Below are 26,207 nucleotides of genomic sequence, written 5' to 3' on the forward strand. Positions count from 1 at the left end.
TGAGATACAGAGTACTTACTGGTTATACCAGTTCAAATTCGTGTCTTCAGTCATACAATCTATTTGTTTGAAGTTTGTGCTGAATTGTCTATGGTCAGTCAGTGATTCTGCTTCTGACTGTTGACCAACCACATGTAAGAGAGCCAAGTCGGAAGAAATCCACTGTCTCGGTGTACCTGGGGCAAAATATGACAGAAGCTTGGTTTCTACTACAAATCATTGCAACCAAAAGTACGGAATCATAACTCCAAATAACCCTTTCGTGTTTCTCAATCCTTTTTCCTGACAAATGTTTTCATGGTTGGCGGCTCACCTCGGGTTTAACAGCCCAGCGAAGCTCTCCACAACCGAGACTCAAGCAGAAGCGGCTCCTCGTTAGCTATTAGTTAGTCTACCCGCACATGCGGCACAAGACCAGGGGATAAAGGGACGAATGCCATGGATCTCGGCATAAAGGGCGATGCAAGATTGATCACGTTACATGTATGTGTGTAAGTTACTGTAGAGAGATCCCGATCCATCCAATTCATCGGGAGAGGCCGGGATATCGGTGCCGGCTCCGGGTGCCCGTCTCTCCACACCCCGGCATGGTATGGCTTCACGACGGTTGCACTCAGGGACCAGTTTAGGAATCAAAGACCCTGAGAATTTGAGTCTAGAGGATCGTATTGGAGATTTGATAGCTGCACCCTCTGTTTCTAGTCGTTGTTCAGTTGAGTGCCGTCTGATAGAGAAGGCATTGCCGCTGGAAGAAGTCTTCTGGAACAGAGTCCCACTCCGGTTTGATCGTTCTTGTGGCGTCCAACGCTCACCCCAATAAGAGGATCAGGCTGGACTAGCATAGTGAGTGGACAGGGACAGATGAAGGCTGAATAGCATCTTTGAGCCCCCAATATCCGTCTGGGGTATGATGCCCCGTGCTGGAGAAGATGGAGAATAGCTCTCGGTATAGTCTTCAAGTCCCCGCAATCCCCGGGATATCATCTCACGAGCTTCACAAGTGACAATTTGTAGCTAGGTACCCATAGGAGATAGCGTGGCATCGGCTTGTTTCCAGGACACGCCCCTATGATGAATGTATGTTTATTCTATGACGGACAACGTCCGAAAGTCCCCATGCCTCAGCTGCACTCTCAATTCCAGACCATCGGTCAATTGCAGGTAACCACGTCGAAATCAATGGAAATCCAACAACTCACCCAGATTTTAGACCTTTCATCAACAGGACTATCTAGTACAGGAAATCGAAAAAGAAGATGCAGTTAAGTATACCGTGTTTTAATTCGGGGTTAGGAATTTGCTATGGTAACACAACGGAAATGGTTGAGGTGAGTGAGGCAGCAAACAAAAGATAGGCTGTGCACGTGACCTCAACATTGGAAATTTCCTGTTCGGCGCGGACAAATTGAGAGCGAGAATAGGAACAGCATCACCTCAACCCAACGACAGGTCGCTCCCATTTCCGATATCCACGGCGTCGCTCATACAAATCATTCAAAATGGCTGCTCTCATCAAGGCTGCGAACGCCAAGATCCGGTCTAACCCGGTATCTGACTACATTTGCTCGACCCGTACGTCTCAACGTCCTGTTATGCTTTTTGCATGAGCTCCGATACCTCTCCGAAAGCGCAATTTTGTGACATCGCAACTCAACATCCAATTCAAAGGCGGCAAGACATAAAGAAGCATGCCTAGGCATGAGAAACATGTGCAAGATGTTGCTGTGCTTTTGTGACATGCCAATTGGGTTGCTGGTGGTTGTGTGTGCTGATGCGCTCAATGCTTCGAGAACACGGCAGCTTCGGGGTAATTGACATGCGAAGATGTGAACTGACATTTTCTTGCAGACTTCTGGGGTCCTGTCTCCAACTTTGGTATCCCTCTGGCGGCCATTATGGACACACAGAAGAGCCCTGAGCTGTACGATAACCCCTGCCTTGATCTGCCTGCAAGGCTCACGACTAACTTGCCTCCGTTAGGATCTCGGGACAAATGACCGGTGCTCTCATCATCTATGCCGGTACCTTCATGCGATACTCCCTTGCTGTCACACCCAGAAACTACCTTCTCTTCGCCTGCCACTTCGTCAACGCCGGCGCTCAGCTCACTCAAGGATACCGATACCTGAACTACCACTACTGGGGCGGAAAGGAGAACATGCCCAAGGAGCAGCTGGCACAAGCGGCCGAGGCTGCTAAGGGCAAGGTAGAGAAGGCCACGCAGAAAGTTCAGAACGCTGTCAGCAAATAAAGAGGATGCTAGACCGACGGTCACTGGGCGGATCGGTGTGTCGGGCTGTATGCCGTCCATATAATGGGAGCGCCCCCGGGTTGGGGGCTCGGGATTCGGAGAGTGTCATGAGCACACAGCTACCGCACAACAACTTTGTACCTTTACAAGAAATTGTTCCCTCGATCATCTAGAATCGCACTCCGAGCCGGGGTACCTGCAGTACTTGCACCCAGAGAGGTGCGATCGCGTTTTGGGGACCCTAGATCAATCAAAATGGTTAGAGCAAAGACACTATCCTGTCTCAAAGTGCCACAAGAGCGTCACGAGCAAACGGTGGAGAGATGCTATTCCCCCGCAAAACGGAGATTAAATGAGGTTCCCCGGAGGCGCTCCCGAGATGCTTAAGTCATGGTAGGAGCAATAGGTGACTTGAGTATGAGCACCTATGAACCAAGTACCTACTTACCTAGGTACCTATCTGCCTATCTACCTCCTCGCCTGTGACCTATGAACTGTGCATGTGATTGAAAGACTTTAATCTATGTCAGACCCTCAGTACGTTTCTCGGCTGCAGCTTGATGCGGGTAGGCTCGAAACATGAACACAAACCCCAGCACAGCAGCTTCAGACCACAATACTGCCTACGTAGGCACGTAGCTACTAACTAGTGTCTTCCGTACGGACAAGATAGATCTGAGCAGTGGAGCCGCCTCAGACCCGAATCTTGCATGCAAAGTCCCGAATGTTTTCGTGCCTGTGCCTGGCCTTCCCTCTTCGGGACCACAACGTGACGAAATAAGTTCAAGGTGAAGCAGAGACTAGGGACAACTAGCTGACATCGATCAGCAAATCCAAGGCCAGGGTGCATACCCCGGCCTTTGTATGGACAAGATTGGTAATGTTCTGGTCGGCTTCTGTCCGTGAGCGTGGAGATGAATTTCAAGAAGTCGTCGTTCTGGAGGCTCGCTCTTCATTACCAAATCATTGCCGGAACCGCTTGTTGCCTTTTCTAGCCGCGTTTCGGCTATAGAAGTAAACTGTATCAAGTCACTTTTTGTAGCTGCCATGATATTTAGCTTGTAGCTCAGGGTATGATCTGTTTGTAAGGCAGTTGCTGGGTCGAAGCAGTGAATGATCTGCTAACATAATGTTGGGTAAACTGAATCACAGGCTCACCTTGCTGCTGTCTCACACTGCTTCTGGAGTGACTGTGTGCATCAGGGTTAGGTATCCATATCTAATAGTGTTGATACTCAATTCGTAGGCCGAGTGTCAGGACAAAGGCAGCCTGCTGTAATAGGCTTCAGATCAACTCCAATTCCCTATTCGTATTATTAAATTCGGTATTCGTGAGGGGAAAACGTCAGTGCTCCAGATCTTTTCGGCCGACAATTCATCGGTACCTACCTACACACCGTACAGTACACCGAAGGATCAACCTCGAACCGAGGGATGCCTTCCTATTCGGTTTCTCTTCAGCCCTACTCCAATCTGGTCTTTCTATTTGTATCAAATCTTATTCAATCGTTACTACAGTATCGAATCAGCGGCTCGGAGGGGTACACCGAAGACCGAAGTCGGAGCTCGCTCGCTTTCTCAAATAGCCTAAGAATTACAGCAGGCTATTGCTTGAACCCGGGCTTCAGGTGGAAAGGGCCTGTTTGCTTTTTACAAAAAACCAATTGTAAATGATTTTCCTCAACAGTGGAGGCTTTCAGCTTTGCAGAGTGGGATCACTTAATTGTAGAAGAAGTCACAAAAGCAACAATTGTACTGTCAAATGCGCACCAATAAAAGTGTCAATCTTGATCAACAAAAGTGATGCGCCGGCCTTCATCCACCGAGAGCATGGTTAGGCAGGTCATGCCGCCTGGGATGGAGTGGGTTTTGGCTCAAACAAAATAGGTGTCGTCGGTCTTTGACCTCCGTGGGGGTTAGAATGGTAGAATGCGGTTACTGGTGGGAGAGCGTCTGATAAAGGCGGGACATGGGCCTCACGAAACAAGCAATCAGACACAACGCTTTGAAGTTTATGTCTTAAAATACTGTACGTACGAGGATATGTAAAACATTGCCGCAAGTGATCGTCATGCTTGATGAACAGACACTCTTGTTGTACGTGTTGGGTACATAATGTGATCAGGTGGACGGCTGTAGATTATTCCCAGTCACTTTTCCAACAGGTGGGAACAAGCCGAATAAAAGTACTTGTCAAATTATTACCTACGGCTGGATGGTAAGATGATAGACAAAACAGGCTAAAATGAGACCATGATCAAACGGCGAGCGGCGACAGCGCAAAGGCCTCAAGGCATCTGGTACGGTGCTTTACCCCACACTCGTCCGCTAAGTTGGAGCTTGGGGCTTTCAGCGAGCTTGATTTTTGAGATTGAGCTTGAGTTTGAATCAAAGAACACAGCCAGGGTCCAGTCAATGGTGGGGGTAAGTGAGGTAGATCCCTTGGTCAAGGTGTACGGTGTCACGGTCGTCCACCGTGACACCAATAGCTCCAGTCCCGAGATACTGTGAACGAGGTGATGCGGTGGCAGGGACACAGCTACTACTGCGGCTCTGTTGCAATGCGTAAAAGCCTCGGGCCAGGGATCCAGGGTGATCTCACCAGATTTTGCTGCCGTCAAAGACACACATATCCTCGGCATTAAGGAAGGCCCAGTCTGATGCAAACGTGGATACTTTGACTGGACTTCCCTTGGCCCATGACATGGCCACCCATGGATAAGGTGAACAGATCGTTCGCTCCTACGCCGGCGTCAGGCGTGTGGGACAACAACAACCTCCTCAAACCTCTAGAGGTAAAGACGCGGTGCAGGCAGCCTCTAGAGGTAAAGCGTCAAAACCTCTAGAGGTAAGGTGCGCGCTGGTCGGTGTACGTGAACGAAACGTAAAGAATCGCAATGTACCTTTAGACCAAATTGTTGAGGAGCCGTTCCTTCTGCTGAGAAGCTGAACATGGTACGAGGCGCGACGGCTGAAATCGATCGGCGCGCAATGAGGTTATTATGTGAAAGCTCGAGAGATGGATATCGAGATATGCCTTGGTAAGGTAGACAGATAAGTTAACTAACTAACTTGGGGCTGATAGTAAAACCCCGAGCTTGAGCCAAAATAATCTCCTCAAGTCATGTCGAGACACTATCAGAGAGCGTTGATTGGTCAATGGCCGGATAAAACAAAGATGTGTCGGGGGAATGAGTTGCGTCAACTCACTTTTTCTCTGTCTCTGTTTCGCTGCTCGTCGCAAACAAGACCGAGAACACTGACCACCGTTAAATTTTGCTTCTTACTGAAACCAATGTATATTTAGAGATTTCCCGAAACCGCAGCATGTGATCAGCTGGCTAGACGTTGTTGGTGATATGATAGAAGCTATTCTGAGCATATCCCCCCCGGCTTTGATACTATAAAGGTCTCGTTATGCTGTCGCAATCTTCGCAACGACGACTTGTGTCAATTTGAGACCATCCTGCATCACACACCCTGTCTTCCCCCATGCATTTGTGTCATGTTCTCATTTTGTCTGTTCCCGGGTGAGGCGCGATGAAATCTGTGTGTTAAGCTATGCCGCGTCGATTCCCTTTACGGCATACTACCACCACGCTCACAGACATCTTAACCCCCAGTCTTCCGGGGTATGTCCCGTCAGGCTGGACTCCCATTGCCGCGATTGTTCATAGCCGCTCTTCTGCTATTGTTGCTTCTTCCATTGGTATAGACAGCCCTTTACATCAACCGGCCCGGTCAACAACATCTCGTAATATCTATAGATTCGTACATGCTAGAACGATGCCCTCCAAGAGACACAGGGTATCACATTCAGCGGGAAAGCGACCGCCGCTCAACTGTACACCATAAAAGGCTACGTAGTATAGAAACTCCGAGTTGACGAGACCGCGGTAGAGTCGTTATGTGGCCGAACCAAGTTCCACTCCTCGTCGTTAGTTGGTAACCGCCCAGAGATTCTTTCTCTTTAGAAGCCTGTACCTCTAGTTCTTCCCCATCCAAATATGGTACGTCTCCAAGGCCGAGGCAGATCCGTTGGAGTCATACCTAAGTAAGGTGTTTCTTAGTGCGATACCTTGATTGTTCGTTGGAAAGTTTTGATGGATCGAGTGGGAGTGGGAGGGTTCCGCCTGCGCCGCTGTGTGATAGGTTTGGTACAGTACCGAGTACCTGCCAATTTCTTGGGACGTGATGCGCCTTCTCACACATGGTACCCCTCGGGCTTTCTCCAACGTACACGCCCTCACCGTCCACTTTACCAATCACACGCCCTCCCGTCCTGGATAGCTCTCTTCCTCTCTCTCTCCCCCCCGGAGGCCGGGTGTGTCACCGACGACGGACTTGGGGGATAGAATTGATTCACCAGTGCTCTACAAAACCCCCCTCATCCGCCTGCATGTCCCTTCCCTTCGATTTACTTTCTTCTCAACCTTATACCTTTATCTATTCCTCTCCATTATACCCTCTACCCACGATTCTCTGCGCTACTGGGTGATATCGCGGTCGAAGAGCTGTCGTGGTATCTTCATACCGACAAGCGTGCTCCTTATCCCACCAAACGTCAAGAGACCCCGCCATTGAGCTCTCGACAAAGCTCCCTTTGCCAGAGCTTCTTGTTCTCGCTCTCTCAACTACTTCTACAGTCGCTGAAGCAGATCACACAAGATGGCCGCCCCTCAGCAACCGCTCACCTTCAACGATGTCTTCGAGGAGGATGATATCGATGAGCCGAAGGAGGCCAACTCGGTCCACCACATCCGCGCCAACTCTAGCATCATGCATGTGAAGAAGATTCTTGGTGAGTAGCTGACGTGCTCCTAAAAGCCACCAATGGCTTATCTGGAGGGCCCGATGATCCCCCATTGCTTATCGCGAGAACTCGCGCTGACTTGAATCTTTTACTCTTCTGCAGTCGCCAACCGTGGTGAAATCCGTAAGTCGAACAGTCTCAGTACCCATCGCAGACCCGCAATCAGCTAACATGTGAATAGCCATTCGTGTATGACTGCCTATCCATTCCTTCCGCCCGGTCGCTCTTTTTAGACACTGCCAAGCTGACACTGGTATTTGGTTATAGATTTTCAGAACTGTAAGTAATGACTCTCGGCTTCGTGCGGCTCGTAAGCCTGGACTAAGGCGCTAATCATCTACAGGCTCACGAGCTTTCACTGCACACTGTTGCAGTCTTCAGGTACCCCTCACTTCAACCGCGATCCCGACGGCACGAGAGTTTATAAACTAACTCGCACAGTTATGAGGACCGATTGAGCATGCACCGACAGAGTACGCGACACCCATATACCCTTCAGAAGAAACATTTTACTAACAATGTCTTTCAGAGGCCGATGAAGCCTACGTCATTGGCAAGCGTGGACAGTACACCCCTGTTGGCGCCTATCTCGCTGGTGATGAGATTGTTAAGATCGCTGTCGAGCACGGCGTGCAAATGATCCACCCTGGTTTGTTTACCTCAACTTCGGCATCCGGCATTCGCAGCGCTGACTTAGCTTCCAGGTTACGGTTTCCTTTCCGAGAACGCCGAGTTTGCCCGTAAGGTCGAGAAGGCTGGCCTCATCGTGAGTCTAAAGTGCCCCACCTTTCCCGCTCCGTCCGTGCACTAACCCCGGACCAGTTCGTCGGCCCCTCCCCCGATGTCATTGACTCGCTCGGTGACAAGGTCTCTGCCCGAAAGCTCGCCAACGCTGCCAACGTCCCTGTCGTCCCTGGTACTCAGGGTGCCGTTGAGAGATACGAGGAGGTCAAGGACTTCACTGACAAGTATGGATTCCCCATTATCATCAAGGCCGCTTTCGGTGGTGGTGGTCGTGGTATGCGAGTAGTCCGTGACCAGGAGAGCCTCAAGGAGTCCTTTGAGCGTGCTACTTCCGAGGCCAAGACTGCCTTTGGTAACGGCACTGTCTTTGTTGAGCGCTTCCTTGACAAGCCCAAGCACATTGAGGTCCAGCTCCTCGGTGACAACCATGGTAACATCGTTCACTTGTACGAGCGTGACTGCTCCGTCCAGCGACGACACCAGAAGGTTGTCGAGATTGCCCCTGCCAAGGATCTCCCCGCTGAGGTCCGTGACAACATTCTCGCCGACGCTGTTAGACTGGCTAAGACAGCCGGCTACCGCAATGCAGGCACTGCGGAGTTCTTGGTCGACCAGCAGAACCGCCACTACTTTATCGAGATCAACCCTCGTATCCAGGTCGAGCACACTATCACTGAGGAGATCACCGGAATCGACATCGTTGCTGCTCAGATTCAGATCGCTGCTGGTGCCACTTTGAACCAGCTTGGTCTTACCCAAGACCGCATCTCCACTCGTGGCTTTGCCATCCAGTGCCGTATCACAACCGAGGACCCTGCCAAGGGCTTCCAACCTGATACTGGTAAGATCGAGGTCTACCGATCTTCTGGTGGTAACGGTGTCCGTCTGGATACTGGTAACGGTTTCGCTGGTGCAGTCATCACTCCTCATTACGACTCCATGCTTACCAAGTGTACTTGCCATGGTTCTACTTACGAGATTGCTCGTAGAAAGGTTCTCCGATCTCTGATCGAGTTCCGTATTCGTGGTGTCCGAACCAACATCCCTTTCCTGGCTTCTCTTCTTACCCACCCTACCTTCATTGATGGAACTTGCTGGACTACTTTCATCGACGATACCCCTCAACTGTTCGATCTCGTTGGCAGCCAGAACCGTGCCCAGAAGCTGCTTGCCTACCTCGGTGACGTTGCCGTCAATGGCAGCAGCATCAAGGGACAGATTGGAGAGCCCAAGTTCAAGGGAGAGATCCAAGTGCCTGAGCTTATCAACTCCGCCGGAGAGAAGGTTGATACTACCCAGCCTTGCATGAAGGGATGGCGAAACATCCTCCTCGAGCAAGGACCCAAGGCCTTCGCCAAGGCCGTCCGCGAGTACAAGGGTACTCTTCTTATGGACACAACTTGGCGAGATGCTCACCAGTCGCTTCTGGCTACTCGTGTTCGTACAGTCGACTTGCTCGGCATTGCTAAAGAGACCAGCCATGCCCTTTCCAACCTCTACTCCCTTGAGTGCTGGGGTGGTGCCACTTTTGATGTCGCCATGCGATTCCTCTACGAGGATCCTTGGGACCGACTTCGAAAGATGCGAAAGCTTGTTCCTAACATTCCTTTCCAGATGCTTCTCCGTGGTGCTAATGGTGTTGCTTACTCTTCTCTACCCGATAACGCCATCGATCACTTTGTTGACCAGGCCAAGAAGAACGGTGTCGATATCTTCCGTGTCTTTGATGCTCTGAACGATATTGATCAACTCGAAGTTGGTATAAAGGCCGTGCAGAAATGTGGAGGTTGCTGTGAGGGAACAGTATCTTACTCTGGAGACAGTAAGTAAATCCAGTCTCGAAAGTATATGACAACTTTTGCTAACTATTTTGACAGTGCTTGTAAGTAATCCTGATGGTGTTTCATTGTTCTTTCCTGCACCAAGATGGCTCCTTCCTTTTTGGATCAGTGCCACGCTTGCCTACATGAATCGGTTCAGCTCTTTCCTTTCTATTGTTCACTTTGTTGCTGGTCCCCTTCCCCCTGAACATGAGAGAATTCAGTTCCTGCGCTCAAGCGTCAACTCGCGGGTAGTCTGCAAATGCTTCTCAAGAATAGTTTGTTCTATTGGCCAACGTCTATCTGCACCCTGTGGATCGTGTGTGAGGCCTCTTAGGCAAGCTTTAGACTACGCTTTGAAAACCTAGCATAAAGGACGAAATAATTTGGTCGCTTTATGCTAGTTGAGCCGATATTTAGGCTACCCGTTGTCGAGTCTCCGCGTCTTTCTATTTCTTTTGCAGTCGTACTTTCTTTTCCCTCGGTTTGCTATGCTTTCACAATTGGATCATTTCGGCTAACCCATCTCTAGCGTCCTGGCAAGAAGTACAACCTGGAGTACTACCTTGACCTCGTCGACAAGCTTGTCGCTCTTGACATCGATATCTTGGGTATCAAGGACATGGCTGGTGTGCTCAAGCCCCACGCCGCGACACTTCTGATCGGATCCATTCGAAAGAAGTACCCTGATCTTCCCATCCACGTCCACACCCACGACTCCGCCGGTACTGGTGTGGCCTCGATGGTTGCTTGCGCGAAGGCTGGTGCCGATGCTGTCGATGCCGCTACCGACAGTCTGTCAGGTATGACATCGCAGCCCAGTATCAACGCCATCATCGCTTCTCTTGAGGGAAGCGAGTGCGACCCTGGCTTGGATCCCAAGCTTGTCCGATCCCTCGATGTCTACTGGCAGCAGCTTCGTTTGCTCTACTCTCCCTTCGAGGCTCACCTGGCTGGTCCCGACCCTGAGGTGTACGAGCACGAGATTCCTGGTGGTCAGCTGACCAACATGATGTTCCAAGCTTCTCAGCTGGGACTCGGATCTCAGTGGCTTGAGACCAAGAAGGCTTACGAGCATGCCAACGAGCTTCTTGGCGACATCGTTAAGGTTACTCCTACCTCCAAGGTCGTCGGTGATCTCGCCCAGTTCATGGTCTCCAATGGACTCTCCCCTGAAGACGTCAAGGCCAAGGCGTCTCAGCTTGATTTCCCCAGCTCCGTCCTGGAGTTCCTTGAGGGTATGATGGGTCAGCCCTACGGCGGATTCCCCGAGCCTCTTCGATCCGATGCTCTTCGTGGCCGACGCAAGCTCGACAAGCGACCCGGTCTGTTCCTCGACCCTGTTGACTTCGTCAAGACCAAGCGCGAACTTGGCAAGAAGTACGGCGCACCTGTTACCGAGTGCGACGTTGCTTCGTACGTGATGTACCCCAAGGTCTTCGAGGACTACAAGAAGTTTGTCCAGCAATACGGCGATCTTTCCGTGCTGCCCACTCGATACTTCTTGTCTCGCCCTGAGATCGGCGAGGAGTTCAACGTCGAGCTCGAGAAGGGCAAGGTCTTGATTCTCAAGCTTCTTGCCGTCGGTCCCCTGTCTGAGAACACTGGACAGCGTGAGGTCTTCTTCGAGATGAACGGAGAGGTCCGACAGGTCACTGTTGTTGACAAGAAGGCTGCTGTTGAGAACATCAGCCGACCTAAGGCCGATGCTAATGACTCGAGCCAGGTCGGCGCGCCTATGTCTGGTGTCCTTGTCGAACTCCGTGTCCATGAGGGCTCCGAGGTTAAGAAGGGTGACCCGATTGCCATTCTTTCTGCCATGAAGATGGTAAGTTTCTATGTCTGTTATTCTTTAGTATCGATTACTAACTTTGTATAGGAAATGAGTGTCTCCGCCTCGCACTCAGGCAAGGTCACCAGTCTCCACGTTCGTGAAGGTGATTCTGTCGACGGTTCAGATCTCATTTGCCGAATCGAGAAGGCCTAAAGAGTCCAAGACAGTCTAAAAGAAAATGAAAATACAGGGTTGGGTTTAATGATACATTATGGTTAACGGGAGTACCCAGAGATTAATGGGCTATTGGTTTGGCGCGCAAAGATGACCTATGATTAGTCTTTCGATGAATACTATGAATAAAACTATGATCAATGACTTGAGAGTATCTGGAGTATTAGTGAAAGTAGTGGCTTGATTTGTAGGATTTTAGATACGAGGTTAGGTAACTCTTTTCTAAAGCTTTAGAACACAGAGGTCAACGCTTTCCATATCCTTGGCGAATTGTTAATTTAATAGATTATGCAAACTGCATAGCCTGCTACAGCTATGTAGATGCTGATAGACGCCCCCTCAGCCTATCATCAATATTCTTTAGGCAGAATAAACGCAATGAGCATGTCTACCATGGATGCCATTGTGCGTCTATTTGTTATCTAACAGAAGAGCAGGTATTGCTCTGAACTGTGAAGACAAATCCAGTAAAAGGCGATCAGCTATGTGCCGTTTGCCATCCATGGATGCCTTCAACGTAACAGGCTAAGTTGTGAAATAACAAACGTTACACCATCACAGTTTTCTTTGACCGAGCTAGAGTCTAGAACCTCTAGGGGAACAAAGGCCAGCTCTGACATACAATTCTCATGGTATCAACATCCTTATTTTATCGAAGCCGGACCGGGCGAGACCAGGTCTCGAGGGTACATAGGGGTGCTGAGAACATAAGAGATGAAATAAGTGGACCAGTTTATGGCACTTTAGACCAGGCTCTTAGGCTATTTATTTCTGTATCCTAAATCTTAGAGAACAGTCATGAAGATCAGTGGGGCCGGACCTCCGGGACTTTGCGGGGGTGGATACCGTCGCTGCGGACCGGTGCCGCGTTCCGCTGTCATCAAGGCAAGTGGAAACGAACATATGACATCGGTTTGATAGCAGGGCAGTTAGGTACCTGTTCTCAATACCTGAGTACTTCTTTTCTTGATATCTTGCAGCTTTAAGATGTGCGCCGCGCAATTCGGAGTAGTCTCGGGCTTTTCAAACGTGGGATGAAGATGGTTCCAAGATCGACGACATACTGTAGGCGCGCTTCGAGAACAGGAAATGGATGGACCCAGGGGCCAGCTCCACATTGTGCCAATCCTACAGTAAGGTACCATGCGCGGGCAAGACGGGATTTCACTCTGGGTTGAATGGAAGTTATCAAGACGGTGGACTCCAATATAAGGCTGGTTTTGAGACAGCTGAGACCTCGCAGTGCAACAAATATCTAATGCATATTCTAAACCCATGAATCTTTTCATCATAAGAAGAATTAATTTATCCTAGATCTAGAAAATCTTATCATACGAGTATCTTGAAGTTAGGTTGGCCAAGACTCAAGCTCCCCGTAAGCTTCAAAAGCTCACGCATCGGCCGGCAGTGCGTATATTGCGGGGAACCCCGGTCAATGAGAGGGTTACATGCGCCAAAACCTGCATCTTTGTCTGCGCCCAGGCCTGGATAAAATGAGAATGTTCCAAGTCAATTGACAATTGATCATGTGCCCCGAAATCGGACAGACTCGGATGCAAAGATCACGATGGGTTGTGCGACTGATAGTAAGGAGTCTAGTACACGATAATTTGAGAGAGCTGACTGTGAAGTCATTCATGCAATGACGTAGTGGAGGTAAACTTCAGAACCAACGAGGTACAGTCTAGACGAGTGACTACGGACGAATGTAGTGAGAAATAAAAACAAGCCTCCATATGTCCGCAATCCTTCCCCCTGTCCGGTGCACAGGGCGGAGGTTGATGCAATATTGATTAACAATGTTCGCCGCCTGGTGGAATGCAACGCAACCATGAGCAACGCGTCTCTGGCATTCTGGATAGATAAGGAAAAGACCTGCAATATCGGACAAGAGCGATGATCTGGATGTCATAAAAGAGATACTGTACTGTATGCCTGTATCCCACGTTCGATCGATCCCTTTCGTACGTGTTTTAATGAGGGAGAAGCGGTGAGATTTTCTTCTTTTGACCGGTCCTTTGTTTTGTGCAAGTAACGTTTCCCATTCTCAGACATGGCTTTTTTAAGCTCGTGACTTTGACGACGTCCTCTGCATGGGTAGATGGACGGAATCAAAGTGTGGGGGAGGAATCAATACCCCGGATACTTGGCTGAGGTAGGTAGGTCTCGACACGCTGTAATCTCGAATTTAGCCCCCAGGTCCCCTCCACAAGATCCCACTGCATCCGGGGGACACGGACTATCATATGCACGATGAATGCAGTTCTGGGGCTCTGGACTTTTAGAATCTTGGGTTCGACCAATCATGTTGATTATGATGGTGGTTGTGGTGCTTTGCTTCACTAATTCTTATTTCTCAGCATAATATCGAAATGCTTTGCATTGAATGTGTCTTGATATCTCATTAGACCGTAATCGTGATTGCATATACAGTGACGATGGATAAAGATTATGAAAAGTATCACTGAGAATGAAGCTCATCAGTGAATCATAGCAAATTACTTTATTTATAATTCAAAGACGATACTGTATCACTGTTTGACCGTGTCAGTTGCTCTCTTTACCGTCTACCCCTCCACAATCAATATTCGGGGCCCGCCTAAAGTTTGGTTGCTTTCGCCTTCCCCCCCTGTAAGTTGGTAGGTGCGGATCTGCAGCTGCCTACTCGCCCACCTTCTGCCTCCGAAACCCAAAATTCGCCCACAGCAAGCCAGAGCAAGCGGCAATCCGATCCAGGTCAAAAACACCTTCCCCCCTCAGACCTTGTTCTGACCTCATTTCCTCTCTTACCTACCTCCTAGAGAAGACCTAAATATCTTGCTTTTTCTTCTTATGAATACGACAGGAAGTCCATCCAACTATTTCTATCGCCGCCAGCTTCACTAGCGACACATCTCAACAAAATCTACTATAAACAATGGAGAGCCTCCAACTATCCCAGGTTCTCGCCGACCTCAGCAACCTGGGCGCCGCTGTACGTTTCAATGCTACGCCGCAAGTTTCGCATTGCTGCGCGACTGTTCTCTGTCTGCCATCAAGACTAACGTTCACCGTGCTATCAGGATCCAGGAGCCGCCGAAGCCATCGTCAGCGCCAGCAACCCTCCTCAACCCATTTACACCCGAGCCGATGCAACTGCGACTGCCCCCACCTCGAGTCCTGCTACCAACAACCAGCGACGCCCTACGGGCCTACAGCGTCATTGGTCTTCTGAGAAGTTCGACAAGTTCGGCCGCCGAATCCTCTCTCCCAACTCCCACACGGGGTCAGCAGTGAACTCCGTTCCTGGCACTCCTCGCCGTGGTGAATCTGATGTGAGACTTTCCATTAATAGTCACTCCTACGGTTAAGCTAGGACTGTGCACTGACAAGGTTTCTATGTAGTTCGAGGAAGATTTAGAAAGAGCAAGCACGCTCATGCAACTATACGACATTCGCTCCAAGATTAAGCAGCAAGATAACAGCAGTCTGCTCAAGGCCCGAGAGAAGGTCAATGCGATAGCAGCGCGACAACAAGCTCAACAGGCCGCGGAGCGCAACATGAAGGCAGCTGACGAGCTTCGACGTCAACGTTACTCTTTCCCTCGAGCCGGTCTCTAAGCTGAATGACAATTACGAATATACTATACCCCTTCACGACGGATCATGTGGCTTTTTATGAAGGGAAAGGCGCAAGATGGATGATTTTTGACGTTGGTGGAAGGTTTCTTTGACGGCGTTTGGGGTACAAAAACAATATGCCGTCGGTAATGGATCGACCCTCTTGCGAGGTCCAAGGCAACTAGCGTTTGACTTAGAGCTGTATAGGAAGTGTTCATTGTTTTGCGGTGAGAGGTTGATTTGTTCGATGCGAGGTCGGTTGGCTTGTGAAGTCAACATAACATACCAAGTGGTGCAGTATAATGACCAGAGGCTAGAGCGAATGAATAACCTTGGATATCACAAGATTCTTTTCCATCGAGAAACCTCAGCGGTGCCGACTGCTCTGCAAGTTATTGCAAACGCGAATAATCACCAGCAAGGAGTTTATTCGGATAATGGTCCTTAGGGTCCTAGTCCATAGCGCTCAAGCATCGGACATAGTGTTTGCCAATTGACCTAGTTCCTACATGCTCTAAATCAGACCCAGAATTGTTGACCAACAGCTATTAAGCTTAATTGTGAAAGCGAATGGCAAAAGTACAGCCTGAAGTTGTTGGTGGAGAGCATCTACCAAAACGGGGGATACGTGTTAAATCTAACGTGTCAGGATATTTGGAATCTTCGCAAAGAGTCCAGCGTTTCGACGCTGCTGATATGACGTTCTAGAATATCAACGACTCACTACAGTAAGCAGATCTGCTGTCGACATAAGGTAATTTCCGTTGAATCGGATGGAGTAGCTTTCTGGGGGTGGAACCTTCGTCGTCATCACAGTTACGCTTCGCCACAGATGTTGGAGCGAAGGCTGCGAAGCTCATGATTGAGTGGGTAAAGAGCCACGAAGAAATGAGGCTCAGCAGGCTTAGTTTGGGTTTGGGCAAGTGATTAAGTTGTTGATCTCGGTATAAACTTGCCGGTCAAAGGGTCCTTGTTGCAGATTGTAGCCGTTGGAGTTTCAATTGATTGAGAATACGCTGCGTATTGATGACGGGCGCATACCCTCAAACGATCAAGTCTCGGGGACGTTACACTCAACCGTGATGTAAGTGCCAAGCTTGAAAGTGTTACTATAGTGCTACGCACAGCCACTGCCATCGCAAGAAACCTTTGACAGCCAAGAAGTAAAAAGTGGAAACGCCCAGACTTTAGGGAAAAGACAGAGCTTGTGACCGCGTTTTTGGTTGGGTTACGCCAGGCAACTTTGACCTTTTGGGCGGTCTTGGCTGATATCTTGAAGTCGTAGCTTGAATACAAAGACCAGCTGCCCTCCCACACTTTTTTCTCTGTGCTTCTTTTCGCCCTTGTCCCATCTTTCTTGTTTGATTCGACAATTCCCTGTTTTCTACCTTTTCATTGTCAATCAATCACATAACCTTTCCCCTTACCTTACTCTACTCACCTATCACCTACAAGACGTCACCCTCGTCGCATCATCATCGTTGACGAGTATACGTCATACTTTAGCCAAGCCACATAACCATTGCATTTCAACGCCGCAAACGAGCAACGTGCAATAAGTTAAAAACAGAGTTTGTCGGTTTGAACAATCGGTGACTTTACTCGTTCATCTTTCTCGTATTGCTGCGATAAATAAACACGGCATCGCGTGTCTTCATCGTCAATCAACAAAACAACATCAACAATGGCGCCCACTGACGGCTCCTCCCTCTTTGCGCGCGACTATCGATGCGGCTATGGCTACAGTTACAGTAGAGGCGGTTGTTATCGCAACAACTGGTCCTACTGGGGACGTTGGGTTCTAGCAGGCATCGTTATCTTTTTCTTCGTCCTCTTTTTCATGTGCTGTTGGTAAGTATTCATCACCATCACCTCATCAATCACTGTATACTAATCTCCGCAAAGCCTCTCTCGCCGTCGCAAGAGCCGTGGCGCTAAGCCCGTCTACGGCACCGGCTGGATGGCTGGCAAGCCCTGGGGGAAGAACAACAACAACCACCAAATGTACAACTACGGTAACCAAGGTGGCCATAACCAGGGTTACAACCAAGGCGGCTACAACCAAGGCTACGCTGCGCCTCCCGCGTACGGCCAACAGCAGCAGCCTCAGTACACCGGCAACACATTCAACACCAACGACGGTTACTATGGACAACAATCCGGAGTCCAGCATCCTCAGGGCACTTATCAACGCGATGGCGGATATGTGCCCCCTCCTGGACCTCCTCCTGGAAAGTAAACAGAGAGTGGTATGAATGTGAGATGTTGCGAAAACACGCTCGATATGGAAATGAAAGGAAAGGATACCACTTGTTGAGGCGTTTTGGGAGCTTGATTTCATGATATGTAATGGCTGCTGTTTCGTCGAGAGATATCGCGGATAAGAGTGCTTGTTCTCACGAACAGTACTGGTTCTTGGGTGGATTGATGCATAACTTTCTTGATCACCTACATAGCAACTAGCTTTCTCCTATTAAATAATTATTAATTTGAGAGCATGGATTACCGTTGTGATGACAATAGACGGCTAGATCTGTGGCCATGGTTGTATGTTTATTGTTACATGGTCTCGTGTCAACAACTCAATGCTATAGTTGACCGCTGCAAGATATCATGTCATATCTCAACTGTTGATATTACCAGCGCCTGTTTCTCTGCATGCCAGCACAGCCGCGTCTATTTTGAAAGAGATCCAACACGATTTCTTCAAGTCTCCCGCGAAGCGCTCAATAGTCTTGCATCTTTCCGTTTCAGCTTTTCAAAAACCCGAATCTCGTGCATCGATTGGCAGATGCATTGGCGCCACAGCCGCTGACAAGAGGAGTCTGCATGAAACATGATGGCCCGGCCATTCGGCAAAACACATCTACTGGATACCTACCCATATATCGGGCTTTTTTCTAGGATATCAGTCTCACGTAGCAATGAACGACGATCTGAATGTCTACGGCCTCAAAGAATGCAACCGAGGTCATACGCGTATTTGGAATACCTTGCACATCGCAATCACCGCAAGAAGAACCCAGGGCTTGGCTTCTTGGTCTCGTCGACGCCAAGTCCCAAGTGCCTGAGCCGATAGCCGCGCATATTTGGGAAGTCAAAGTGAGGGTTGTCACGATACTAAGACTTGAGTCCAGTCAAAGCAGGGCCAAATATTCTCCCGATACGTACTCTTTCCAGCAATGCAATTATGATGCAATCGTTGAAAACCCTTTGCTTTTAATTCCCTTCAATTCTGCGACAGGATCGTCCGGCTATCGAAACGACCCTGTCATTTCGGAAATGGTCGCCCTTGAAGGCCCCCGCTGAGACCAGAGCTAACGGGGACAATGACATGGGGTTTTCTCTGACGCAGGCTTGAAGTAAATTGATTTCTTCTTTAATATCGCGCATCTACGGATAAAGTCGTGAGGACTTGAACTTGAGGTTGTGCTTGAGAAGAAACCGGGAGAGTTGCAGTGCTTGCTTTGTGGCCTTCAGACAGAGTGATTTATGGTGGATATGTGTAGCAACGATCGTCGACATCCAATGTCAATCTTTGGACTTGCCTATCTTGTTCCTAATATTTTTCATTATCTTTTAGTTCTGTTCCTTTACCGTCGGTCTTATACGGAGTAGGGTTCGCAAGCCAAGCCACGAAGGCGTCGTCGTCCCATGCAACAAGCAGTCCTTTTGTTTTTGGCTTGTGTAGAATATCAAATGCTCATTGTTTTAATAGATTTCATCCTACACTGGATAGAGGTCAATATACTCAGGATCTATCTTCAAATTTGTCCATCAAACTACTACGTAGTGCAGAGTAGTACAGGCTGAAATGAAATGCTTGCCCCATGGACATCCAATCGACATCCCTTTTGGGTTTCATCGTTTCAGAAGTCCCTTGGCGCCTGCATCCACTGAGGTCGGCTGCCCTGACCCGTCCAGGGGTAAAATTAGCAGTCCCATTTCCCCTGGATCCTCCCCGCCACTGGCGGCAACGCTGCCCAGGTCCCTGCACCTGCATCGGTAGGATCCTTTGAACTTCCATTCGACTCCCTCCACTGCACTGGCTTCATTCATTCTTACCTCTCAACCAACACAACACTCGCCATGGCTGAAAACTCTTGAGTCTATTTTGAACCTTTGCAAAGGTTGTTTACCCTCATTTGATCTTTTGATTATCCTCTCCCTTTCCTTTCTTTTCTCTTCACTACATTCTCTTGTTATATCGACCGGTGCGAGCGCCGCTTTCCCAATATCTTCTACCGCTAAACCATCATCCTTCATTCCATTAACGACCCGCATCAACAACTTGAATTACGCGCCGAAGAAACAATACCACAAACGTCGCTGTCTCAAATACCATACAATATTGGCTTTTCGCCGTTTCTTTATCACTATTTTCAAAACTCAATTTAGCATAACGACTCGCTCACACGACAGAGCATTATACCCATTATATCCAGCATCACTACATCACTATATCTCAAGATATCACTGTATCAACATACTCAACATTTCAAGTTCCAATACGCTCATTATCATCTGAATCTATTGAAGCCCGCGACATAATCGCCATAATGCCCTCCATCGACGAGGCTATGGCGCGGAGCCTTCGAGGCAGCGCCTGGGAAATAGTCAAGGACAAGTTCGTTAGAACTATTACCTCCGATCTTATACGACGAGATATGATCGCTGATGCCGCCCAAACAACTGACGAAATTTCTGCCAAATCTGATACTTTCGCAAGTGCTTTCTCCAGCTGGGATAATTGTATGAACATCGTGTGGTGCAAGTGCGTATATATCCCTTCTCAGTTTCAAGCTTTGTTCACTAACAATCTCCAGGTGGCCAGTGATTGGTGTCATGATTATCGGAGGTCTTATCATTTTTAGTATTGTCTGGTGTATCATTCGTTGCTGCTGTTGTGGACTTTCGTGCTGTTGTAGCTGTTGTCAGTGCCTCAAGTGCTGCGGTAACTGCTGCGGTGCTTGTGATCCTCCTCGCAGTTCAACAAAGCACTTGGACGACCCTTATGCTCCTCAGCCTCAGCACCATGGATATCGAACCGAACCTCCTATGAATCCCTCGGCACCTCAGTATGGAGTTACCCAGCCTATTCGAAACGAGCCGCCTCAATATGCTGAATTCGAAACGAGCAAGAAGGATGATGACGCTTTGCCTGCAATGCCCAGCTGGGAGGGTGCTAATAGCAAGAAGGTTGAGGTCCGCACTGAAGCCGTCGAATTGGATACGCTGTCCAAGCCACCTCCCAGTCAACACAGCATGATGGGAACCCCATATAGTCAGCCTCAAGGCAACTCGAGTGGCTACCTAGGCCCTGGCCAAGCTCCTGATGCGTACTCACCACTCGACCAGCAAGGTTATGGCTACCAGGCTCCCCCTCCTAACCAGGTCTACGGCGCTGCTGCCGTTGCTCCTATGCCACACGAGCGTCGCTCTCCAGGTTTGAGTCAACCTACCCATGGCAATCCAGGCTACGGCTACAACCAAGGATTTGAACAGGCTCCAGCCTTTGGTCAGATGCAAGGACACGGCAACACACCGCATTACGGTGAAAGTGTCCCACCTCAGGACATGGCAGCTACCTACGCTGGATACCGAGCAAGCCCTTCGCCTCGCCCTGTCAGCTACGCCAAACGAGTTTCCATGCATCAGGATGAATTTGGCTCTTACGGAAATCTTCCTCCACGCCGCTCTCCCGCTATTGCTGACGATTATGGTTACGGCCAGCCTGCCCGTCAATCACCTGGTCCTCAAAATGACTTTGGCTATGCTCAGCCAGCCCGTCACTCACCCGCTCCTCAAAACGACTTCGGCTACGCCCAACCGGCCCGTCAATCACCTGGTCCTATGAACAACTACCGGCCACCACCGGGCCCTGAGGGCAACTACGGCCCTCGTCCCGCACCCCAACGACAACAGTTGCTGGAGTCTCAGTCGCCAGTCAGTTACGAGCCTCAGCAGCCGTATCCCGGTTTCAAGCCATACCAGCCTTAGAGCGATGAGGATAGTTTCTGAAATTATGGCATGAAAAGAAAGAAAGGAAAGGCGTTTGGCCTCTTGTCTGTCTCAGTACTCTATGGATATAGAGTTGTTCCTTGAATATGGGTTTTGGGTCTATGCATTGGCGTTTCAGGTGGGATTATCTGGCAGTCATCCAAAACATGGGTCAGGATGCTTAGTGTAGATTTTGTTGGAAAGGTCTAACGATGTACTTCTTATTCTCATCACTTGGCGAGACGCCTTCGGGCATTTTGAACATAGGTATCGTTGCTAGCTATATGACGAATTAACAAGGCTTTATAAGTGCTAGAATCCTTTGAGTCAGCTTATTCAACGACTAGGCATTAGTATGAGAAATCGACCACGAGAATGAAGACGAAACGACTTAATAACTTTAGGCAAATTTAGATCGCCTCTTAGGACCTACTTATCTGTCTATATTCAATATCCTAAGGTTTATCAAAACTTAGACAATCAAGAAGTCTGGTCACTTTATGCAAGTTTAGGCTGTCTCTTAGGCTATTTGCTTCCTAGCTTATCAAAACTTATAGTTGAGATGAACTCCGGTCACTTTGTGCAAGTCTAGATCACCCATTAGGACGACGGTATTCAATATCCTATGGCTTGCCCAAGCGTAGAGAATGTAAATGAATTCGCTTCTAATATGAAATGTGATCCCATCTTATAACGCCCTAGACCACCGTATACGCTCTAAGTCTGTCTTCTTTCACCGTACGCTACAAGAAGCCCAAACAAATAGTGCACGAAAGTTACACCATCGGATAGTAAAAAACTCCACAACTTAAACCAAAATATCGCTTAAAACACCGGTGCCACCAGTCAGGGAAAATCTAACAAAAATAAAAACCATCACAGGCTGAGAGCCGTCTCCCCACTATTCCTTAGGATACAACTCCGGGGGTACCTTGTCCTTCGGGCCGCGGGCGCTCGAACTACTTCCTATGATCGTCCGATCGTCACCATCGCGCTCAGGATCATACTCTTCAGAGTCTCTTGCTTTAGGTTGACGGGAAGATTGCGCAGGACGCGCGGCAGGCTTATCAGCCTCATCGTCCGATTCGCTATCGGTCTCGTGCTCAGAATGGACCAGTCTATCGCGTGAAGCTTCGTCCTCGTCATCGTCATATCTCCTGCGCCGACTCTCCTCATCAGCTTCGTTGGAGTTGGCGGTTTCGTAGTCGGTGTCCTTAAGCTTGATAAATGAGTCGATAATGTAGTACTGCAGGCCGTTCATGATGAGAGGGAATATCATCATAACGAATGCGATTTGCAGCTTCTCGTTGCCTTCTGTCCAGCCAAGGGCCCAGTCGCCGGCTTTGGAGATCCAGGGCATCATGATGAAGATGATGAGAACGCAGACCTTCATGCCGAAAAGACCGCAAAAGTAGATGACGGATTGTTTCAACCACCACCAGACATTTGGCGGACTACCATAGTTTCCTGATTGAACGGACTCGGGGGGTTGGCCAACGGGTGTGAAACGGACAAGACCGGTTAGGATCTTGAGGAGGACGATAAGGATAGGAATACCGAGAGTGGTCTAAGTTCAAAGGTCAGTGGATCAGACATCAAAAGCAAAAACACGGCCGACACTTACATCGATGGCGAGGTTGAGGAGGTAAAAGGAGCATGGGTTGGGAGCATAATCGTCGTCATCGGAACGCGTAGTAATGGCTGATGCTGACGGATCGACTTGAACCGAAAAGCGTCCGCTTGTCAACATAGACATGAAGATATTTGCGATATGCACAAGTACGGAACCAAAGACCTGCTTGGAGACGTCAAATATCCAAATCTTGAGAGGTCGCTGAGGCCGTTCCCTCCATCGTTTATATACGAGCGAGAGTAAAGCCAAAGCGCCGAGTGCGCCTTGCACAAGAAGCGCGAAGGAACCTAATAACGAGCATTCTCCGCTGGACTCCTTTTCGTCGTATGGTGTTGGTGGTGCGGACGAGATAAACGTAGCCGACGCGGCTGCAGATGTAGCCATAGAAGCGGCTGAGGCAATGACCGAGGTAGCCATTTCGATAACGGTTGAAGAAGCAGATACTAGAGAAGAAGCATCATCGACGCCGACTGGTATAACTTCGAGATTTGACGGTGGTTGCATGTGGAAAGTTGCTGATGTATGTCTGGTCGTTTAATTGAGTATGATGTCGCTTGTCTCAGACGAGAATAAGAGGAGAGAAGAGAAAGTGGTGATGTTTCAGGATGACCGAAAAGGGTCCAACGGGGGCGGAGAGAGAGGCGAAAGTACGGGCTTGGCGGACAAACTCTGACAGAATGTGTTGTAGAATGAAACTTATCCTTTGTTCGTGATCGAATCAAAGATGCTGGCCAAGGAATAAGACGAAGGAAAAGGGGAGAAAGTTAAAAAGACGATGCACTTGTGACTTGTGATCATGAACATTACAGTACTTAGGCGCTCAGTTACGTACGCTATATTTGCAGAGGTACCTGACCTATCCCGCTTCGGCCACGCCTGCCTTGGGTATGCCGGGTCATTGATATTGTATCTCGGTCGTTCTGAGTCTAGTCTCAGGTTCTTCACTCAGCCACTCCACTTAGCGTGTCTTTTCCCCGGCCTGAACCAAGACAGGTAGAACCGCAACACAGCACAGCCACAGCCACAGTCCTAGATCGTCAGTGGCTTGATACATCTTCTCGGTCAAACTTAGCTCCGTGCAGAAACCTCAGGCAAGGCCTATCAGAAAGAGCCGCCAAACACCAAAAAAGTCCAATCCAATCGTCCCAACTCGACGACGACGACGGTTCAATTGACGATAACTCCCAACACCGTCGCCCTTTCCACCAGAGACAATGCTTCGTCCGAGATTAAGGGTTCCTCGCCAGGTCTTTGGCCTCGGCATGCGCCCAATGGTCAATGCCCGCCGTTCAATTCATCATGTTCCCGAGCTGCCGCACGACTATTCCCAGGGTGTTCCCAACCTCATGAGCCCTGGAGGTTTCTCTATTGCCTGGACCGAGTACATGAAGCTTATGGTGGAGAAGCTGAATGCTTTGACTGTTGGTATGTTTGGCATTGATGTTGGGAGAGCATTGAACTACCGCAATACTCATCCACATTCAATTCTATATCAGCCCACTGATACTGCATTTACTAACGAGATACCCCTCCAGGTACCGAACTCGAGGACAAGGACACAAAGACAATTGCTCTCATGACAGCCCGCGAGCCTAACCAGGCCCCCATCTTCAACTATGCCTCCATGGCGCACAACAACCACTTCTTCTTCCAGGGCATCTCCCCCGCCGGTACCCCCATGCCCGATGCTCTCCGCAACGAGCTCGAGGCTTCGTTCTCCTCCATCGAGACCCTCCGCCGAGAATTCATCATCACAGCCTCCGCCATGTTCGGCCCCGGTTTCCTCTGGCTTGTCAAGGCCGGCCCTGGCGACTACCGCCTTCTGCCCACCTACCTCGCTGGTTCTCCTTACCCCGGCGCTCACTGGCGTGCCCAAAGTACTGATATGAACACTGTCGGAAAGGACGGCTCCGCCCGCAGCTTCATGAACAACCAGGCCTTCGGCGCCAACAAGCGATCAGGCGATCTTCCTCCGGGAGGTATCGAGCTCGAGCCTCTTCTGTGCCTAAACACCTGGGAGCACGCCTGGTTGCTGGACTGGGGTGTCGGTGCTGGTGGTCAGGGTGGAAAGGTTGCATTCGCAGAGTCATGGTGGAGTCTTATCGACTGGGAGAAGGTTGCTCAAAAGTCAGGAGTGCTACGACCTGACTTCAAGTCGGCGTAAAGATTGGGAAATACTATATGATGAACTTGTGTAGACAGGATGTACAGTTTAGGGAAAACGATGTTACAGCATTGGGATAGAGACAAAGAGGCGGAGGGGGAGCGAATTTTGTAAGATATTGTACTCTGCATATACAGGTGGGGAAAATGTACCATTTGATGTCAGTAAGTAAGTGTCCATGTCATGATCATGTCTATGGAGGGTGAGCGAAAGGCAATGAGGTATGATACCACGGCACGTATGTAGTATGTATTTCTATAGGAACAGCCCAAAAAGTGAAATACCAAAAGAAAAGACATACAACACCAGGTATTCGCTGGTCGTCACCGACCCAACTACTAATCCGGCGCTTCGCGGTTTGACGATGGGGGAGCGGACGGGACCCCGTATTCTCCACGAGCTGTGGTCGTATGTGATAGTTTTAGTGGTGGGAAGGGATTATATAGTGGTGTTTGGTGACAAGTGTCGTTTCTATTTATGTCATAAGATATAACTCTGACAACTAGAAACTCTGATGATTGCTATCCCAGAAGAGCATTGATATACAAAAGAAGTTGATCTTGTCCAAACCAAATAACATTCTTTTATGGCCACGGTACTCTCAGACTGTAATACAAGCACCAATTATTAACGAAACTGCAGGTTTACCTCATGTGTCTTGATGGTTTCTGCATAGTCAGTTGTCCCTGGATGTGAGGGCACTTACTCACATCCATCTCAAGTTTGCATCACATGATATGTCTGAAGCAGATAAGGCTACTTACTACTATTTGAGATCACAGACTGGTATTTTTCGGGCTCAATACTCGCATTACTTCAGTATCAACTCGCCTACAAATCGTTCACGTCTGGAAACAGTTTGGGTGGGACATGTACGTATATAAATTCATCATTTCATTTTATTTTCCTATCCTAAGAAGCTAGCCTGAGCTGTCTGTATGAAGTAAAAATCAAGTAGCGCCATATGGTATCCATGTCGTCGTTCATAAGCCTTTAAAGGGAGTGGGTTGTGCTGTGTTGCGTTTTCTAAAGTCGTGTGTGTGTGGTATAAAGTAGGTCATAACCAGGCTGTAGCCAAAACAAAGAGAACATCATATGCAAAGCCCAAATCCATAAAAGCACCATTGCTCGTTTTTGAGCTAACATTCATCCGTTGTGTGGGCATCCCGCGAGA

At 49.0% G+C, this 26,207-nt stretch overlaps 7 protein-coding genes across 7 annotated transcripts; 6 read left to right on the top strand and 1 right to left on the bottom strand.

The window, feature by feature from the left end:
- Window positions 1-1,850: 1,850 nt before the first annotated feature.
- On the top strand, window positions 1,851-2,251 carry B0J16DRAFT_264638 (mitochondrial pyruvate carrier; the record flags this gene model as incomplete). Its single annotated transcript, XM_046123366.1, has 2 exons — window positions 1,851-1,921; window positions 1,981-2,251. Coding segments are annotated over 2 exons (342 nt in total), but the record flags the coding sequence as incomplete, so codon positions are not given.
- Window positions 2,252-6,634: 4,383 nt separating this feature from the next.
- B0J16DRAFT_337772 (carbamoyl-phosphate synthase L chain, ATP binding domain-containing protein) lies at window positions 6,635-11,787 on the top strand. The gene is made up of 12 exons (XM_046127386.1): window positions 6,635-7,052; window positions 7,167-7,187; window positions 7,246-7,253; window positions 7,332-7,343; window positions 7,408-7,445; window positions 7,506-7,537; window positions 7,594-7,713; window positions 7,769-7,830; window positions 7,887-9,630; window positions 9,686-9,690; window positions 10,161-11,456; window positions 11,508-11,787. The coding sequence occupies exons 1-12, from the start codon at window positions 6,920-6,922 to the stop codon at window positions 11,613-11,615; spliced, it is 3,579 nt and encodes a 1,192-aa protein (XP_045984592.1). The 5' UTR covers window positions 6,635-6,919; the 3' UTR covers window positions 11,616-11,787.
- Window positions 11,788-14,318: 2,531 nt separating this feature from the next.
- Window positions 14,319-15,253, top strand: B0J16DRAFT_99305 (uncharacterized protein). The gene is made up of 3 exons (XM_046134810.1): window positions 14,319-14,610; window positions 14,699-14,950; window positions 15,021-15,253. Exons 1-3 carry the CDS (start codon window positions 14,554-14,556, stop codon window positions 15,234-15,236), a joined length of 525 nt encoding a protein of 174 aa, XP_045984593.1. The 5' UTR covers window positions 14,319-14,553; the 3' UTR covers window positions 15,237-15,253.
- Window positions 15,254-16,483: 1,230 nt separating this feature from the next.
- Window positions 16,484-17,754, top strand: B0J16DRAFT_413112 (uncharacterized protein). The gene is made up of 2 exons (XM_046133359.1): window positions 16,484-17,087; window positions 17,142-17,754. Exons 1-2 carry the CDS (start codon window positions 16,921-16,923, stop codon window positions 17,473-17,475), a joined length of 501 nt encoding a protein of 166 aa, XP_045984594.1. The 5' UTR covers window positions 16,484-16,920; the 3' UTR covers window positions 17,476-17,754.
- A 1,904-nt stretch (window positions 17,755-19,658) lies between these two features.
- Window positions 19,659-21,638, top strand: B0J16DRAFT_99319 (uncharacterized protein). Its single transcript, XM_046134811.1, has 2 exons — window positions 19,659-20,010; window positions 20,063-21,638. The coding sequence occupies exons 1-2, from the start codon at window positions 19,796-19,798 to the stop codon at window positions 21,234-21,236; spliced, it is 1,389 nt and encodes a 462-aa protein (XP_045984595.1). The 5' UTR covers window positions 19,659-19,795; the 3' UTR covers window positions 21,237-21,638.
- A 344-nt stretch (window positions 21,639-21,982) lies between these two features.
- Window positions 21,983-23,480, bottom strand: B0J16DRAFT_99332 (vacuolar membrane protein-domain-containing protein). The gene is made up of 2 exons (XM_046134812.1): window positions 22,861-23,480; window positions 21,983-22,803 (listed from the first exon to the last, which is right to left on the bottom strand). Exons 1-2 carry the CDS (start codon window positions 23,371-23,373, stop codon window positions 22,138-22,140), a joined length of 1,179 nt encoding a protein of 392 aa, XP_045984596.1. The 5' UTR covers window positions 23,374-23,480; the 3' UTR covers window positions 21,983-22,137.
- A 530-nt stretch (window positions 23,481-24,010) lies between these two features.
- B0J16DRAFT_337780 (superoxide dismutase) lies at window positions 24,011-25,436 on the top strand. Its single transcript, XM_046127387.1, has 2 exons — window positions 24,011-24,294; window positions 24,405-25,436. The coding sequence occupies exons 1-2, from the start codon at window positions 24,084-24,086 to the stop codon at window positions 25,031-25,033; spliced, it is 840 nt and encodes a 279-aa protein (XP_045984597.1). The 5' UTR covers window positions 24,011-24,083; the 3' UTR covers window positions 25,034-25,436.
- Window positions 25,437-26,207: the final 771 nt, after the last annotated feature.

The sequence above is a fragment of the Fusarium flagelliforme genome (assembly GCF_020744385.1).
Source record: "Fusarium flagelliforme strain FIESC 12 MPI-CAGE-AA-0113 chromosome Unknown B0J16scaffold_3, whole genome shotgun sequence".
Taxonomy (NCBI): domain Eukaryota; kingdom Fungi; phylum Ascomycota; class Sordariomycetes; order Hypocreales; family Nectriaceae; genus Fusarium; species Fusarium flagelliforme.

Bases quoted from the DNA above. Each gene is read 5' to 3' on its own strand.
- B0J16DRAFT_413112 (XM_046133359.1), top strand. From the start codon at position 16,921: ATGGCGCCCACTGACGGCTCCTCCCTCTTTGCGCGCGACTATCGATGC. The intron at 17,088-17,141 runs GTAAGTATTCAT...ATCTCCGCAAAG, and splicing joins CTCTTTTTCATGTGCTGTTG to CCTCTCTCGCCGTCGCAAGA.
- B0J16DRAFT_99305 (XM_046134810.1), top strand. From the start codon at position 14,554: ATGGAGAGCCTCCAACTATCCCAGGTTCTCGCCGACCTCAGCAACCTG. The intron at 14,611-14,698 runs GTACGTTTCAAT...CCGTGCTATCAG, and splicing joins TCAGCAACCTGGGCGCCGCT to GATCCAGGAGCCGCCGAAGC. The intron at 14,951-15,020 runs GTGAGACTTTCC...GTTTCTATGTAG, and splicing joins CTCGCCGTGGTGAATCTGAT to TTCGAGGAAGATTTAGAAAG.
- B0J16DRAFT_99332 (XM_046134812.1), bottom strand. From the start codon at position 23,373: ATGCAACCACCGTCAAATCTCGAAGTTATACCAGTCGGCGTCGATGAT. The intron at 22,804-22,860 runs GTAAGTGTCGGC...CTTTGAACTTAG, and splicing joins TCCTCAACCTCGCCATCGAT to ACCACTCTCGGTATTCCTAT.
- B0J16DRAFT_99319 (XM_046134811.1), top strand. From the start codon at position 19,796: ATGCCCTCCATCGACGAGGCTATGGCGCGGAGCCTTCGAGGCAGCGCC. The intron at 20,011-20,062 runs GTGCGTATATAT...AACAATCTCCAG, and splicing joins ATGAACATCGTGTGGTGCAA to GTGGCCAGTGATTGGTGTCA.
- B0J16DRAFT_337772 (XM_046127386.1), top strand. From the start codon at position 6,920: ATGGCCGCCCCTCAGCAACCGCTCACCTTCAACGATGTCTTCGAGGAG. The intron at 7,831-7,886 runs GTGAGTCTAAAG...ACCCCGGACCAG, and splicing joins TCGAGAAGGCTGGCCTCATC to TTCGTCGGCCCCTCCCCCGA. The intron at 11,457-11,507 runs GTAAGTTTCTAT...AACTTTGTATAG, and splicing joins TTCTTTCTGCCATGAAGATG to GAAATGAGTGTCTCCGCCTC.
- B0J16DRAFT_337780 (XM_046127387.1), top strand. From the start codon at position 24,084: ATGCTTCGTCCGAGATTAAGGGTTCCTCGCCAGGTCTTTGGCCTCGGC. The intron at 24,295-24,404 runs GTATGTTTGGCA...ATACCCCTCCAG, and splicing joins GCTGAATGCTTTGACTGTTG to GTACCGAACTCGAGGACAAG.